General features: G+C 46.7%; 1 protein-coding gene across 2 annotated transcripts in view; it reads right to left on the reverse strand.

Annotated features, from left to right (window-relative positions):
- LOC133384911 (interleukin-1 receptor-like 1) overlaps positions 1–17,838 on the reverse strand; it is a 67,527-nt gene that overhangs the window by 3,724 nt on the left and 45,965 nt on the right. For both annotated transcript variants that reach the window (XM_061626808.1, XM_061626807.1), the window contains exons 7-9: positions 16,899–17,019; positions 16,445–16,602; positions 1,142–1,282 (exon numbers count right to left, since the gene is read on the reverse strand). In XM_061626808.1, the coding sequence (XP_061482792.1) occupies positions 1,142–1,282; positions 16,445–16,602; positions 16,899–17,019 (420 nt within the window). The remainder of the gene's footprint in view (positions 1–1,141; positions 1,283–16,444; positions 16,603–16,898; positions 17,020–17,838) is intronic.

Raw genomic sequence — 17,838 nt, forward strand, 5'->3', positions numbered from 1 at the left:
ATGTGATTAAAGCTGCATCCACTGTAGCATTAACTAAAGCTGTATAACTTTGTAGTAAGATTTAGGATTATTGTATTAAATTAGTAAAGCTAAAGGGGGGGGAAAGAATGCCAAGAACCAAAAAGCACAGTCCTTAATCTCTGAGGGGTGGGGAGAGAGATAAGCAGGCATTTTAAAGAAATAACATAAAACTACCCTGGTCACAGAATGCCCCAACTTTATGCATCCCTCACTGCCAATTCTTGGTCTTCCTTATGAACCAGGAAGGACCTGGACTCTGATCATTTCAATATACCAAAGAGGGACTCCTTCAAGAATATTCTCAGCCCTCTTCCTGAATTTTCAGTGGGTTTTTTTTAAAGTAAAGATATAATGCATCAGTGCATGTGCACAACTGCTTTACCTGACAGTGATCAGCTTTCTTCTCCCACTTCATCCTTCCCTGGCTGCACACACGCTGTAGTGTACCAGTCATTCCTTATTACAGAAGACAGTACATGCCTACCCTACAAATATTCACTATTTCCTTCTCCTCCATGCCCGCAAGCTACAAGAAGTAATTAAAGTACAATATTGTCTAGAGATCTAGCAGATTCCTGACAGGAATACGAAATGTAGGTATGAGGCCTCACTAGTTTTGGTTTTCTAGATTCCAGACAAAAGATTTGTATTTTATTTTTTCTGGAAGCAGAATCACCAGGAATTGGTCCATATTTATTATACATCCATTTTAAAAGGATCCCAAACATCATTCCCAGTCATAATGAAATCAAAAGGCTCAGAGTACATATATCACTTACTGTAGTTTTTTTAAAAAATGTACATAAAATGTAATGATGAATTAATGCCATGTTTAGTTTGACCTTCAGAAAAGCCTTTTAATGATTATCTGGTTTCCCCAGGAAAGACACTGAATATATCCTAGAGAACATGATTTAAAGCACTCAGTGTAGGCATTTTTATAACAATAGGCTAGTAGGTCCAACTGTGGTTTTCTAAAACACCTGGACAATTTGCTTTCCTTTTGCAGTGAAATATTTTATCAAGTGGTAATTTACTATGGTGGTTATCCAACTACACCAGGAGCTAGTCATCTGTAGATTACGAATTCTCCTGGCTCATTCAGCTACTTCTTACTCACCATCCTTTGATCCAGTGCAGTTAAATACTCTTCGGTACCATAAGACAATGTCAACTCGAAAAAAACGGTAAACCATCACCAATATCATTATAACAACCATTAAAATAACAAACACCACAATCACGTAGGTGTTGCTGTGACCTAATGAAAAGAAAACATAGAATATTATAGGAAAAAAATACTGGGGCCCTTTCTCAGGTACACAAAACAGTGATAATAGAAATGCTAGAATGAGGCGATACCAGCTGGAATGCCTTGTGTCTTAAGAAGAAATAATAGGGAAGGACCATGTCTCAGAGGTAAAACACACGCTTTGCATGCAGAAGGTCAAGGGTCAATCGCTGGCACCTCCAGGTAGGGCTGAAAAAGACCCCTCTCTAAAACCTGTAGAGGTGCTGCTAAGCAGTGCAGAGGATACTGAGCTAGTTGGTCCAATGGGCTAACTTAGAATAAGGCAGCTTCCTGTGTCCCTGTGTTTGGGCACCATCATCTGGGAATGGTTCAAGGAAGCCGAAACATAGGAGAGTTGTGCATCTTTCACAATCTCTACCTCATGAAAAGACAAATCCTTTCTATTACAGAACACCGTGGCCATGTTTGCTCATCACGCTAAATCATGGTTTAGCATGACATGCGTGAGCCACAGTGAGCTTTGGGTTAGCGCCTCCCATGTTATCTAGAAGAGGAATTCAGGTAGTGTTTGCTTCTGTTTGCTGTGTTGTCTTGACGTAGAATTGTGGTGAACAGAAATTGGTTAGTTTAAACATATTAGTTTCAGAAACCATGGTTTGAAGATAGCTTGTTTTGAATGAAACATAGTTTTAACTATAGCATGACAAACCATGGTAAAACAGAGCTGAAGGCTTCCAAATTGCTCCTCCCAGCCATATGGGAGGAAATGGGTGCATGAGCCCAAGGTTCACTGGCTTGTTCCTGCTCATGCCCATCGCACTAAAGCATGATATGTGAAAATGGCTAGTGATGGTCATTCAGGCTTTTGCAACTTTGACACTAGACTATTATAATGCACTCAACAGGAAGCTGTTTTTTTTATTAACATTATATCCTGCCTTCTGATCTAAAAGTCTTACAAGGTGATTCACGAAAAATACATAATACTATTTATAACAATAAAAATAAAATAAAACCACACACAGTATTCCCCATGCCTTACTGCACCTAAATATATGTAACTGAAATAACATCGTATTTCCCTCCGTACTTTTGCCCCTGCTACCCTACCCTTGCTCTGTTTTCCCTGTGTCAAATTTTAGCTTAGAATCATAGAACAGTACAGTTGGAAGGGGTCTGAAAGGCCATCAAGTCCAACCCCTTGCTCAATGCAGGAATCCAACTTAAAGCATACCCACCAGATGGCTGTCCAACTGCCTCTAATGCCACCGGTACTGGAGAGTCCACCACCTCCCTAGGTAATTGGTTCCACTGTCATATTATTCTAACAGTTAGGAAGATTTTCCTGATGTTCAGCCAAAATCTAGCTTCCTGTAACTTGAGCCTATTATTCCATGTCCTGAATTGTGGGATGATCGAGAAGAGATCCTGGCCTTCCTCTGTGTGACAACCTTTCAAGTACAAGTACTTCACTATCATATCTCCCCTCAAGGCTAAACATATCCAGTTCTTTCAGTCTCTCCACATAGGGCTTTTTGTTTCCAATACCCTGATCACCCTTGTTGCCCTCCTCTGAACCTGTTCCAGTTTGTCTGCATCCTTCCTAAAGTACAGTGTCCAGAACTGGACGCAGTATTCAGGATGAGTTCAGGGGAACTAGTACTTCATGCAATTTGGAAACTATAATTCTGTTAATGCAGCCTAAAATAGCATTTGCCTTTTCTGCAGCAACACTGCACTGTTCTCATATTCCTCTTGTGATCGACAACAATTCAAAGATCCTTCTTGCATGTAGTATTGCTGAGCCAATTATCCCCTATCTTATCACTGCATTTGGTTTCTTTTTCCTAGGTATAGTGCTTTGCACTTATCCATGTTAAATTTCATTCTGTTGTTTTCAGCAACGGGTAGGGACCTGGACCCCTTTATTTCACAAAATGCCATGCACAGTGATAGCGCAATCACCACCACCACCATAAAGCAGAAAGAAAAACAAGAAAATGTGCATTCATTAAGCAGCAGAAGCAGCAAAAGTCAAAGCCCATCAGATATTAATAAATAATAAGAGGGCCCCAGAAGCCTTGAGGAGAAAACACACAGAGAGACAATCTTTGCCTGGTACCTAAAAGCTGGCAGAGAAGGAGCAGAGTGAAACTTCTTAGGAAGAGCATAAGAAGAGCCTGCTGGATCAGGCCAGAAGCCCATCCAGTCCAGCATCCTGTTGTCACAGTAGCTAACAAGATTCCTGTGGGAAGCCTGCAAGCAGGACCTGAGTGCAAGAGCACTCTCCTCTCCTGCGATTTTCAGCGATTGGTATTTGGAAGCCCAGCACACTCCCTACAACCATGGAGGGATAGTATAGGAAGTCTATAATTCTTACAGCATGGCCAAAAGGTGGTAGAAGAACCAGAGAAGGGCTTCTGAGAAAGATCTTTAAAAAAGGGTCATATTGGATTGTTTGAGCAACAGCTCATATGGTGATTGTTCCAAAGAACACATTATGCTAGTACTTCTGTATCTCCACCACTAGTTTTCTATTATCTTTTAAGCACAAGGTTTAATTATAAATCTCTGAATGGCTTGAACCCTTCATGTCTCAAAGACCATATTCTCTTCTTTTCTTCCATCATGACCTTGATCAACCAAGAACACCTTCTGCACAGCGCCGTTCACACAGCTTATCCTGTTCAAACAATAGCACATACATAGGTGTTTTCAAAATCCAATTCAGTGATATACTGGGATTGACCTACACTTAAAATAAGCCTAAACCCAGGCATAATTGCAGCTCCCCTTCCACAAGCACTGTGAGACTTTCTGTTTGGGCTGACATTCAAAGCCAGGGTTGAAACAGGGAAACGTTACATACATAATTTTTGTGGTGTCTGGGATTTTTACTTTCTCTTAAGTCAGTAAAGCTACCCTCCCTGATAATTAGGGTTGCCAGGCTCAGGGCCTGGGAATGATTCTGTATCTTTAAGAGAAGAGAAAATTCACCCAAGTGCAGGTTTTCTTGCAACACTGTAATGGGAAAAACCACAAGGTGAAATTCTCCCTTCCCCCTGCACTACTTTTAAAGATATATAAGGCCTCTTAGAGGCTGGGCCTGGCAACCAAGAGGTCTTCTGTATCTTTAAAAGTAGTGCAGGGGAAGGGAGAATTTCACCTTGTGGTTTTTCCCATTACAGTGTTGCAAGAAAACCTGCACTTGACTGAATTTTCTCTTCTCTTAAAGATACAGAATCATTCTCAGGCCCTGAGCCTGGCAACCCTAGTCACACACTCTATAGCAATGCTGCTGTTAGGGACTTTGCCTTATTCCCACCATTCTTTGCTAACAAACATCCAGGTATACACTCAAGCCTTAACTTCCTGGTGTATCTCTATGTCTCTAAAAGATCACAGCCTCAGGTCACTCCCCTGTAGCCTGTTGAAGTTACTCTCTAGAGTAAACTACACTGCCATCATTTGATACTGTTTCCACCTTTATATTTTGCCAACACTTGTATTTTTTGTGCTAACTGGCCAAGAATTAGGCATGTCTTTTAAAACCAATAGTTTTAATTAATAGACGATATTAATAAAACAAGAATACTTTTAACTCAGTTTCTCAAGCATGTGGTTACAGAATGTTGTTCTTAAGTTCTTCAGTTCATATGCTACACTCACTGCACTTGGCTGAATTTTCTCTTAAAGATACAGAATCATTCTCGGGCCCCGAGCCTGGCAACCCTACTGATAATATAGCCTGTGCAAGGAGCCTAAAGGTAGGAAGAGTGGGGTTTTCATTCCTCAAAGATTGGTCTGCTGATATTGGCTATACACAAGTTGCTTTCCCAAGTGTGGGGAATATGAGATCTGTATCTTTTCTCCTGTGGGGGGGAAAACAGCTTGGGAAGTATAATTTTGATCAGACAAACAGCAAGGAGGGAAAGGGTAAACTCATCATTCCCCAAATGGGTGCCCTTGAACTGCAACTCCCATCATCCCTGATTATTGGCAATGCTGGCTTGAACTGATGGGAGTTGTAGTCCATTTCAGCATTGGAGAAAGCTGGATTCACCACTATTCTGACTCTTGATCCTAGCTTCTAAGGCTGCTTTTCATCAGAAATCACTGTGAGGGGGAATCTCACAACTGAACATCACATTTTGCTTAAACCTATGTGAAGCCTTGCCCTGTCAAAATGTTTCTGCTGAAACTGTCTAGAGAAGGAGCAAGGAAACTTTTTCAGCCCAAGGACCACATTCTCTTCTTGGCAGCCTTTCAGGGGCCACATGCCAGTAGTAGGTGGGGGCAGAAGCAAAAAGTGGGTGGAGCAATGGATGCGTATCTTATGCTGTACACTAGGCAACATTCCAGCTATGCAGCAAACAGAGGTTCCCACACACACTGCTACTTCACATCACCACAGCTCAAGGACTCGTTCCTGCCAGCCAGAAGCACTTAAGAAAGGTACAGTAGGGCCCCACTCATACAGTGGGTTACGTTCCGGACCCCCGCTGTAAAGCAAAAACCTCTGTAAAGCGGAACCCATTGACTAACATTGACCAAAATGGTGCCCAACAGCAAAAAAAAGCCGTAAAAGCAGAACAAGCGCTGTAAAAGCAGGGACTTTCTGCAATTGACAACTGCTGCATTAGCGGAATGCTGTAAAGCGAAGCACTGTAAAGCGGGGCCCTACTGTACTGAGTAGAGATGATGAGGGGTGTATAGGAGAGTCCCAAGGGATGGATAGAAGCACCTGGAGGCATGATGTTTCCCACCTGTGCTGTAGATGTTAAATCTAAATGTGGGGCTGTTGCCTACCTAAATAGTAAATATTGTTGAGTGTGTTTGAATTGCAGTATAATTCCCTCTAACAGCACATTCAGGTGGCTGAATTGCCAACAGGATTTTAACCAAAATGATGCCACTTAAAAGTAAGAGTGATGTTTGTACAAGTACAATAAATATTAAAATAAGACAATCCTAAAGGGCAGGCCAGTAAGGACTGAGCATGCTGAGGAGCACTCAGTTGGAAAGGTGGGGACTGAAGTTCTTTATGGCTTATCATATCCTGGATGAAGCCTGGAATCCTGAACAGGAGGATACACTGCAACATTTTGTTGTAGGTCCCACATATTATATTTTCCTCAGGTAGACTGCCATCATATTGGGTACTACTGCCATCTAGCATCCAAAGGCAAGAATGCACTGAAGTCAAGACCTGGGGCATCGAGCCCCTCCCACTTCCAGTTTCATTCTTGCCTTCGTCTGAGGCGTTTGGATATCTGCATCTTGGCTAAGTTTTACTGTTTTGTGTGTGTGTGTGTGTAATTGAGTGGCGGGATTCCTGGCTATTTTTTTCCTCCTGCTTCCCCTTCCTTTTCTAGATTGTTTAGAGTGTTTGCGATCTTTGGTGTTCTGCTTTCTGGGGTTTTGGGTAACTTTGTTTGTTCTCCCCCTTCCCTCTCCTTAGTTCTTAGCAGCAGCGGCTGCCTCCTTTTTTCTCCGTTTTCGGGCCCACGGCTGCGGCTCCTTCTCCCTTAGGCGCAGTGCTCTCAAGCCTGCGCCTCCAGCTTCCCTCTCTGCCTGGGAAGCTCCTGCTGGTCCTTACCGCTTGTTTAGGCAGTAACTCGCCTTTGAGCTCTGCGATCGGTGGAGGCTCGCCGCCCCCCGACTCACCCAGCGGCCTTTCCTCCTGTCCACAGCTGCCTCCATCTACTTCCCCCTTTGGCGGTTAGAGCACGCATAGGTCCCCAGTTTTTCTCTAACGGCAGCAGTTCCTCCTGGCTGCCCAGTCCAGGTCGCAGGAGCTCCTTTCAGGCCGCTATTGCTCCTTCCCCTCCCGTCCGCCATTTTGAATTTTAGGTTTCCTGCCTTTTTTAGTGGACTCCTTTTTTTGTTTGTTACCTCTTTTGTTTATTCTGCTGCCTTTTTCCCTCACCTCCGTGCAGAATTTTAAATGAATTTATTACGCTTTTTGCAGTTAAGCTTTTCTCCCTTAGCAGCTGCACTGAACTTTCCATGCTGAACATAGTAGCTGCATAGCTTGCAGGCCCTTTAAAGCGATACCACACCTTCCACATTGTGTGTGTGTATCTTGCTGCATGGGTGCCATATTGAAGCAAAATTGTTTGTTTGTGCATAGCCTGCACAGTGCACATTAGCGGTACTGCACCTTCCCCATTGTGTACGTGTATCTAGCTCTGGGTCACACTGCACTATAAAAGTTTTCTTGGCACCCTGTTTTGATCAGTGCATAGTAGCGATACCGCACCTTCCCCATTGTGTGCATCTATTTAGCTCTGCCCACACTGTAGCATGAAAAAACTTTTCTGGCATACTGATTTGGACAACATACAACAGCGGTCTCGCACCTTCCCCATTGTGTGTGTGTACTTAGCTTGTGGACAATATTATATCAAAATTTATTCTCGGCACCCTGTTTTTAGTAGTGCAGTACCAGTACCCACCCATTTTTTGGTGCCATAGTGATCCAGCCTCCTTATTTCCTCACTCCACGGGCGTGACACTGCACCTTCCACACTGTGTGCGTGCATTTCGATAGCTACATGGCGGATCACCAACCAGAAGCACCTCAGACCTCGGGGCAAGTCAACAGCGCAATGCCCCTGCACCACACAAACCTTCTAAGCACAAGCATGCCAAATCTGTCGCCAAGACTAAGCACCTGTCTTCCACAGCGCTCCCAAGCGGGCTCACTATGTTGCTGCCCCGGTCTTGGATGAGCCTCCTCCGGAGGCATTGCCTGCTCTGTTGCAATCTCCTACCGGCTCATCAGACGACAAATTCCAAGGTTTTCCCAGCCAATCATCATGCCACTCTGAGGTTCCTCTAGCTTCTCTGCCGCCACCGGTGCAGCCATATCCTCCTCCACAGGAGCATACTGTACTCTTGGAGGAGGACATGTCAGTTAAGGGGAACTCGACCCAGACAATTGGTGGCTGTGCCGTGTTCCGGTCCTCCCCACATCCACAGGATTGCTGGTAGTTCTATCAGCCAACTCTCGGATCTCCGGATGCTGCTTCTTAATGCCAGATCGGTAAATAATAAAACCTCCCTCATCCATGATTTAATTGTGGATGAGACGGCCGATCTGGCGTTTATTACCGAGACCTGGGTGAGCGATCTGGGAGGCATCAATCTCTCCCAGCTGTGCCCACCTGGGTACTCGGTTCAGCATCTGGGTAGATCCGAGGGTCGGGGAGGGGGAATCACTGTGGTCTATAGAAGTTCCATCCCTCTTGTTAGGCACCCTATCCAGGTGGCTAATGGTCTGGAGTGTCTCCACATTGCGTTGGGTCAGCGAGACAGACTGGGAATTCTGTTGGTGTACCGTCCACCCTGCTGCCCAACAGCCTCCCTAACTGAGCTGACAGAGGTGGTCGCGGATTTATTGTTGCGATCCCCCAAGCTCTTGGTATTGGGGGATCTCAACATTCATGCCGAGACCACTTTGTCTGGGGCGGCTCAGGACTTCATGACCTCCATGACAGCCATGGGGCTGTCTCAATTTGTTACTGGCCCTACGCATATCTCGGGGCACACTCTAGACTTAATTTTTGCCACTGGATTAGGGGATGGTGATCTGGGAGTGAGGGATTTTACATCTATTCCGTTGTCATGGACAGATCACCGCCTATTGAGGTTTAGACTCACAATGTTTTCTCCCCTCTGCAAGGGTGGAGGACCAATTAAGATGGTCCGTCCCCGGAGACTAATGAATCCTGAGGGTTTTCAGAAGGCTCTAGGGAGTTTTCCGGCTGATAAAACTGACGCTCCTGTCGAAACCCTGGTCACTCTGTGGAATACGGAAATGACCCGGGCAGCTGACGTGATCGCCCCGGTGCACCCTCTCCTTTGCAGAGCTCAATTGGCTCCTTGGTATACCCCGGAGCTAAGAGTGATGAAGCAAGAAAGGAGACGGCTTGAGTGCAAATGGAGATGAACTCCCGACGGCTGTAACCATGCTCTTGTGAAGGTCTCTAACAAGCTCTATGTGAAGGCGGTGAGGGCAGCAAAGAAGCAGTACTTCGCTGCCTCCATTCAGTCATCTTCTAACCGCCCAGCGGAACTTTATAAAGTTGTTCGGGGACTTTTACACTCTGCTCCTCAGAACGCAATAATACCATCAACAGCCCGCTGTAATGAGTTTGCGAGACACTTCCAAGATAAGATCACGAACATCCGTCAGGACCTTGACTCCAACATTGTAGCAGTTGAACCTAATGAGGTGTCCGGAGCACAGTCCTGTCCTGTTTTATTGGATGAATTTCAGTTGGTACAGCTCGAGGATGTGGACAAGGTGCTTGGACAGGTGCGGGCGACCACTTCTGCTCTGGATCCTTGCCCCTCGTGGCTAATAAAAGCTAGCAGGAATGGAACAGTCGGCTGGGCCAAGGAGGTGATTAATGCCTCTTTACGAGAGGGAGTGGTCCCACTCTGCCTAAAGCAGGCGGTGGTGAGACCGCTCCTAAAAAAACCCTCCTTGGACCCTGATAACCTTGACAACTATAGACCAGTAGCAAATGTTCCATTCCTGGGCAAGGTCCTAGAGCGTGTGGTCACTCGCCAGCTCCAGGCTCTCTTGGATGAAACTGATTATCTAGATCCATTTCAATCGGGCTTTCGGCCGGGGTTTGGTACAGAAACAGCCTTAGTCGCCCTGTATGATGACCTCTGTCGGGAGAAAGACAGAGGGAGTGTAACTCTGTTGGTTCTCCTTGATCTCTCAGCGGCTTTTGATACCATCGACCATGGTATCCTTCTGGGGCGACTTGCGGACTTAGGAGTTGGAGGCACTGCTTGGCAGTGGCTGTGCTCCTACCTCGAGAATCGTCTCCAGAAGGTGGTGCTTGGGGAGCATTACTCGAACCCCTGGATACTCCAATATGGGGTCCCGCAGGGTTCAGTTCTGTCCCCCATGCTCTTTAATATCTATATGAAGCCGCTGGGTGAGATCATTAGGAGATTTGGAGTGCATTTCCAGCAATATGCTGATGATACGCAACTCTACTTCTCCTTTTCATCTTCTTCAGGTGAGGCTGTTAATGTACTAAACCGCTGCCTGGCCGCGATAATGGACTGGATGAGAGCTAATAAACTGAGACTCAATCCTGATAAGACTGAGATGCTGTTGGTGGGGGGGCTCTCTGCCCAGATGGTTGATGTCTGACCTACCCTAGATGGGGTTACACTCCCCCTAAAGGAGCAGGTCCGTAGTTTGGGGGTCTTATTAGATCCGCTCCTGTCACTGGAGGCTCAGGTAGCCTCGGTGGCACGGAATGCGTTCTACCAGCTTCGGCTGGTAGCCCAACTACGACCCTATCTGGACAGGGAGAACCTTGCCACAGTTATCCATGCTCTGGTAACCTGTAGATTGGACTACTGTAATGCACTCTACGTTGGGTTACCTTTGAAGACGGTTCGGAAACTTCAGCTGGTGCAGAATGCTGCGGCCAGAGTTCTTACTTGGACTAAAAAATCTGACCATATAACACCTGTCCTGGCCCAACTGCACTGGCTACCAATATGTTTCCGGGCCAGATTCAAAGTGTTGGTTCTTACCTATAAAGCCCTTAACGGTATCGGACCGCAATACCTGGTGGAACGCCTCTCCCGCTATGTACCTACCCGTTCGCTACGCTCGACGTCGAAGGCCCTTCTCCGGGTTCCAACTCACAGGGAGGCCCAGAGAGCAATAACTAGATCTAGGGCCTTCTCAGTGGTGGCCCCCAAAATTATGGAACGCCCTCCCTGACGAGATACGCCTGGTGCCTTCTTTGTTATCTTTTCGGCGCCAGGTAAAACCTACCTCTTTGCCCAGGCATTTTAATTTTAATTGTATTTTTTAATCTTATTTTACTCTTTGGCTTCACCTTGCTTTTAAAATGTTTTTATAGTTGTATTGTACCCTCATTCACCTGTATTTTAATGTGGTTTTATTCTGTTGTACACCGCCCTGAGAGCTTGTCGCTAAAGGGCGGTCTAAAAGTACAATAAATAAATAAATAAATAAATCCCTCCACAGGATTGCAACTGACCCCAGAGTTTCTGTCCCAGCTACAAGAAGTACTTGGGTTCCTCTCCCAATCTCACCCTCAGCCTCAGGAGCACCTATCGCCTCAGCTAGCAGCTACTCGGCAGCACACTTCTGTATGGCTACCTGGCCCTCACGATGAGATCCATCCTTCCTCGCCTAACCTATTTGACATCTCTAGAGGCAGACTTGGCGGCGAACCCTCAGGCATGGAAGACTATTCCTCCCTTATGCAGACAGATCCTGATGAATGGAGCGGAGACTCTGACCTCGAGGAAGACTACTCCTATCGTCTTTTCGACTCGGCGGACTACCTTCCCCTTTGTCACAGAGTGTTGGACACCCTCGGCATCCAACCCGCACAACCACAACCCGTTGCTCCACCAGTTAAGGACGCCAGGGTTCTCAAGTTGCCCAGATCAGTGGATCACTCCATTCCTGTGCCAGACCCCATCAACAAGCTGGCCAGGGAGGAATGGGTCTGCCCACTGAGCCCATGTCGCTTCTCCCCTTTAGCCAACAGACTTTACACTTTGACCCCGGTATTCATGTCTTTTCTGAACGTCCCTGGGGTAGACCAACCAATTTTGAACTTAGTCTCTGGGTCCCTCCTTCCGAAAGAAGGCGACTCACAGTTCAAAGACCCCTCGGAAAGACGGCTGCATTTCACCTATGTAAGAAACACGAGACTTCTGCCTTTTCTATCCAGGCCTCCGCTGCTGCCTCGATTTTCTCACGAGCTTCGATGATGTGGCTTGATGACCTCTTGGATGATCCCAATCCGGATCCAGTCATGCTGCGAAAGGGCCTAGTCAAGCTTCATAAGGCAGCTGCATTTGTGGCGGACGCCACTCTAGACGCGACCCACCAGGGAGCACAGGCTCTAGCTGCAGAAGTAGTAGCTCGAAGAACCCTTTGGCTCCGACACTGGGAGGCTGATGCCACTGCCAGATCCAACCTGTCCACGGCTTCATACTCAGGGTCTCTGGGGAGGACGCACTTAAAGCGGTCTTGATTGACCCCAAGGACAACCGAAAACCTATCTTAGCCACAACCAGGAGAGACGGCCGCAGGCCTTTCCGATGATTTGCCCCATACCGTCCTTTCCAGCCCTTTTGGGGGGCGCAGCCTGGGGGGCAAGGCCAGGATGCCCGACCTTCTGATTTCCACTCCTCCAGGGCACCCTGGCCTACACCTGTCTTCCAAGGCAGACCCCAGTACCAAGGCCGACAAGCCACATTTTCCCTATACGGCAGAGGAGCTCGTCAGCACAGGCAGTTCTGAAGCCATCCCTATTGGGGGCAGGCTACTTCTCTTCACAAGTTCCTGGGTCCCTTTAACTCAGGTATCCTGGGTCAGAAGCATCTTCTCCAATGGATACAACATAGAGTTTTGGTCGACACCTCCAGACAGATATTGCCCCTCTCCCGTCTCCAAATCTCGCGGGAGGGTCATGCAGGATGCCTTACATCACTTACTCAACATAGCCGCAGTAGAACCAGTACCACCAGCGGAAAGGTCACAAGGCGTCTACTCTGTTCTGTTCGCGGTTCCAAAGCAAGACTCCTTGTGGAGGGCAATCTTGGACCTCAAATTCGTCAACCGTTTTCGCAAGTATCGCTGGTTCAAAATGGACTCACTGGCAACCATTGTGGAAGCTCTGCAACGGGGATTTTCTGGCATCCATCGACCTGAAAGACGCTTACCTCCACATCCCGATCTGTCCTGCCCACAGACGATTCCTGAGGTTTTCGTTAGGCCAACACCACTTTCAATATGGGGCCATGCCGTTCGGTCTGGCATCAGCCCCACGAGTGTTTACCAATGTGATGGTTACCCTGGTGGCCTTCCTCCATCTACAGGGAGTCCATATTCATCCCTACCTGGATGACCTTCTTTGGGCAAGCTCCAAGGACCAACCCAGGAGACAGCTCCATTACACCCTAGATGTTCTCAGCTCTCATGGCTGGCTAGTCAACATCGAGAAGAGTCATCTAGACCCAACCCAGCGGCTCCAGCATCTGGGAGCAATACTGGACATGGTTCAAGCCATGGTTTTTCTGTCCCCAGAGCATATTTCCACCATCCGTGCCATGGCAACCTTCCTGATGCAACGCTCAAAGGCGGATGTCTTGTTTCTGGCAAGAGTCCTTGGGACGTTAGTCTCCACTATCCACATCGTCCCGTGGGCCCGACATCACACTCGACCTCTTCAATGGGCCCTTCTACGTTTTCAGGCGGACATTGCCAACTCCAACCATCGTGTGATTCAGCTGGAGCCATCGCTGCGAGCATCATTCCGCTGGTGGGCAATGAAGACACATCTCAGCAGGGGCACCCCGTTCCTGGAGCCAGACAGAGCCATAATCACCACAGATGCCAGTCTGACCAGCTGGGGAGCCCACTGCAATTTCAGCTTCGTCCAGGGCGTGTGGTCCAGAGCGGAGCAATGCCAAAATATAAATTGGCTGGAATTCAGAGCTGTCCACCTGGCCCTTCGACACTTCCAGCCACTGTTGTCCCTGCAGCATGGGCTAATCCAAACAGACAAAACGTGTAAAATCACACCTGAACAGACAGGGAGGCACCAGGTCTTGAGCTCTACAGGCAGAGGCAACCCAACTCTGCGACTGGGCCGAGACCCACCTGCTGTCTATAAGGGCAGAACACCTCAGCGGGAAGCTGAATGTGGCTGCCGATTGGCTCAGCAGGCAGCATATGAGTCCGGGAGAATTAAAACTCCATCCGGTGGTGTTCGACCTTCTTCAGCAACGGTTCAGCACCCTCTCAGTGGACCTCTTCGCCTCGAGCCACAATTGCCAGCTGCCTTGTTATTTCTCGAGGTATCTGGATTCGACGGCAGAAGCAGTGGACGCGCTGACAGCATCCTGGCCAGAAGGTCTCCTCTACGCCTTCCCACCAATATCCCTTCTGGGCAGGACATTGAGGAAACTGCGGCACGAGAGAGCTCAGCTTCTCCTAATAGCCCCATACTGGCCTCGCCGACCGTGGTTTTTGGACCTACTCTCCCTATCAGTCACAGATCCTTGGACACTGCCGGCCAGGCCGGACCTACTCTCCCAGGGACCGATCTGGCACCTAGACCCAGCCTGGCTGAATCTGATGGCCTGGCTTTTGAATGGCGGCAGCTGAGTGCCGCAGGATTGCCTGAAGGGGTGGTTGACACAATTTTAGCATATAAAAGACCGTCAACAACTCACATATACCAGAGTACTTGGCTTGCTTTTTCCACCTGGTGCACCTCCAAGGGCTTCCGGCCTGCTGATGCCATTGTACAGCAGGTTCTGCAGTTCCTATATAAAGGGCTCAGAATGGGACTGAAACTGAACACTTTACATCATCATGCTTCCACTATCTCCTCCATCCTGTCCGTTTCTTCATCGGCTGTTCCTGTGGGCTCTCACCCACTCATAAAACGCTTTCTGAAAGGGGCCGCCCGCCTCTCTCCGGCTGTGCATCACCATTTTCCCTCCTGGAGTCTTTCGAAGGTCCTACAGGCATTACAGCGCCCTCCATTTGAACCCCTGGCTTCAGTTCCCCTTCGACTGCTGTCTTTCAAGGTCTTGTTCCTGGTCGCTATAACATTGGCGAGAAGAGTCTCAGAGCTGGAAGCCTTGTCATCGGCCTGACATCTCTGCATCTTTCATAAGGACTCAGTGGTGTTGAGGCCAGATCCGTCCTTCTGTCCTAAAGTTGACTCAATGTTTCACCATAACCAGGACATTGTTCTTCCGTCATTCTGCCCAAAACCAGTCCACCCATTAGAGAAGACCTGGCACTCGCTGGATGTTCGGAGGGCCCTCAAACTTTCCCTCTCTCGCATCCAAGATCAGGCTAACTGAGTCTTTATTCGTATCCTTTCACCCTAGGACCTTGGGGAAAAAGGTCTCCAAGTCCACCTTGTCCTGTTGGTTGTGAGCTTGTATTGCTTTAGCTTATGAGTCCCTTAACCTTCCTGTGCCACCTAATATCACGGCCCATTCCACTAGATCAGCAGCCACCTCAGCTGCCTTCACAACCAACGCACTCCTTTCAGATATTTGTAGAGCTGCAGTGTGGTCTTCTCCAAACTCTTTCATAAAACATTATAAGATTGACCGTTACGCTTCTACCGATGCCTCCTTTGGGAGGCGCATGCTGCAGCAGGTCCTTTCCAATCAGTGATCAGTGGTGGTCCCTCCCTACTGAGGGCTGCTTTGGTACATCCCAATATAATGGCAGTCTACCTGAGGAAAATGGTCCATTGGCCTCACCTGAACGGTGATTTTCTCAGGTAGACTGCCATCATGGCCCGCCCTTTTGGGGAATATCTGGATGTTGAGCTCCACTGTCGTATTATTCACGTTCAAAGTTTTCCCTTGTGCACTGATTAAATTCAGTTAAGACCTTTATGTTTTGGTTCCATCCCGTGTTATTCCCTGTTATGGGGGTGGGACTGTGTTGTTATTTTCCTTGCTGGCAGGCCCGTTGGCCTCTTTTGTTCTTCTCAGATATGCCGCTCCGGACTCATCGCGAATGAAACTGGAAATGGGAGAGGCTCGATGCCCCAGGTCTTGACTTCAGTGCATTCTTGCCTTTGGACGCTAGATGGCAGTAGTACCCAATATGATGGCAGTCTACCTGAGAAAATCACCCTTCAGATGAGGCCAATGGACCATTCTAAATACAAACATTGTGAGATTAAACATCCTACTTTTTCTGTTTGTTTCTTTGTTTAAAGGATGCATCTAGAGGGAAAATACCAGCCCAGAATTTTTCAATATTTTAATTGGGCATCATGTTTAATGCAATTGTAAATTGGTGTTTTAAGACAGGTATAATGGTGTTTGGTGTGAACGTTCTGCAGTTAGGCAGTCATCTGCTGGCAGTGCATGAAAGTGATTGCATTAGTAAATAACCTTCCTTTCAATAGGCTGTACATTTAATTACCTTTCTGGTATTATCTGAGAGCTTGCATGCCTTTCCTTTTTATCACTTGATCCAGTAATTAAATTATCTTGCCTTCACTACCTGGTATCTGTTTCATGAGCAAAAATTGTATCATTCTTAACACTTTCAGATACGACCACTATTAAAGAAAGAGAGAAGATTAAAAGGCACCTCACCTTTAACTGTCCCTTTGGCTACCAATGTTACATTTACTTTTTTGTACCCCCTATCATTGGCCAGGATACATGTGAAGGTTGTGCCAAGGTCTTCTTTTCTCACTTTCTTGATTTCTAATGTAGCCTCTGTAAACTGTCCTTTGCCAGATATCACATCCCTAGTAGAAATAATATCATTAGAACCATCTCAACTTTGATACCCCATTAGTAGAACTCATTTTCCCCAGAAGTTGACCTGACACCCATTATCTTTTCAACACTAGGCAAAGATGTTGCATCATCATCATTATTCCAGGCTTTTAAAACTGATTTTTTAAATCGCAATTGCATTTTTGTGATATTATGATGTTAATGTTTAATATGCTTATTTGTAAACTGCCTGAGAAAGTCTGGCAATATAAAAATCATGCTAATGTAATTAGTTTTTTCTGATAATGAATGTCTTTTTACTTACGATCTGTTGGAAGTAACAAAGCGATTTGAATCATTTTCTCCTTCATGTTCCCATCTGCTCAGGGCTAAGATTTGCTTTCCAAGGCCCAGCCATGCCTTACATAAAAGTGTCTTAGAAGCACCTAGAAGAAAGAATCCATTCATAATCAGCATAATATTAGAACCCTGGGCCATCTAACAAAGCTGAATGGTTGGAGATTCAGGGCAGAGAAAAGGAAGTGCTTCTTCACATAGCACATAGTTAAACTATGGAATTCACTCCTGCAGAATGTTGTGACGGCCATGAAGTTTCATGAGTTTAAAGAGCACTAGACAAATGCATGAAGGAAAAATCCTCAACCAGCCTAACCAGCAGTCAGGGATGATGAGAATTATAGTCCAAAACATGTGGAGGACACTGTCATGCTCCCGCCTACCATCACTCTGCCTTTAGCAGCAGAAGATGCATTTTATCAGTCACACATAGGGTTGCCAGGCTCAGGGCCTGAGAATGATTCTGTATCTTTAAGAGAAGAGAAAATTCACCCAAGTGCAGGTTTTCTTGCAACACTGTAATGGGAAAAACCACAAGGTGAAATTCTCCCTTCCCCCTGCACTACTTTTAAAGATATATAAGGCCTCTTAGAGGCTGGGCCTGGCAACCAAGAGGTCTTCTGTATCTTTAAAAGTAGTGCAGGGGAAGGGAGAATTTCACCTTGTGGTTTTTCCCATTATAGTGTTGCAAGAAAACCTGCACTTGGCTGAATTTTCTCTTCTCTTAAAGATACAGAATCATTCTCAGGCCCTGAGCCTGGCAACCCTAGTCACACACTCTATAGCAATGCTGCTGTTAGGGACTTTGCCTTATTCCCACCATTCTTTGCTAACAAACATCCAGGTATACACTCAAGCCTTAACTTCCTGGTGTATCTCTATGTCTCTAAAAGATCACAGCCTCAGGT

The sequence above is a fragment of the Rhineura floridana genome, chromosome 5 (genome assembly GCF_030035675.1).
Source record: "Rhineura floridana isolate rRhiFlo1 chromosome 5, rRhiFlo1.hap2, whole genome shotgun sequence".
Lineage (NCBI taxonomy): Eukaryota > Metazoa > Chordata > Lepidosauria > Squamata > Rhineuridae > Rhineura > Rhineura floridana.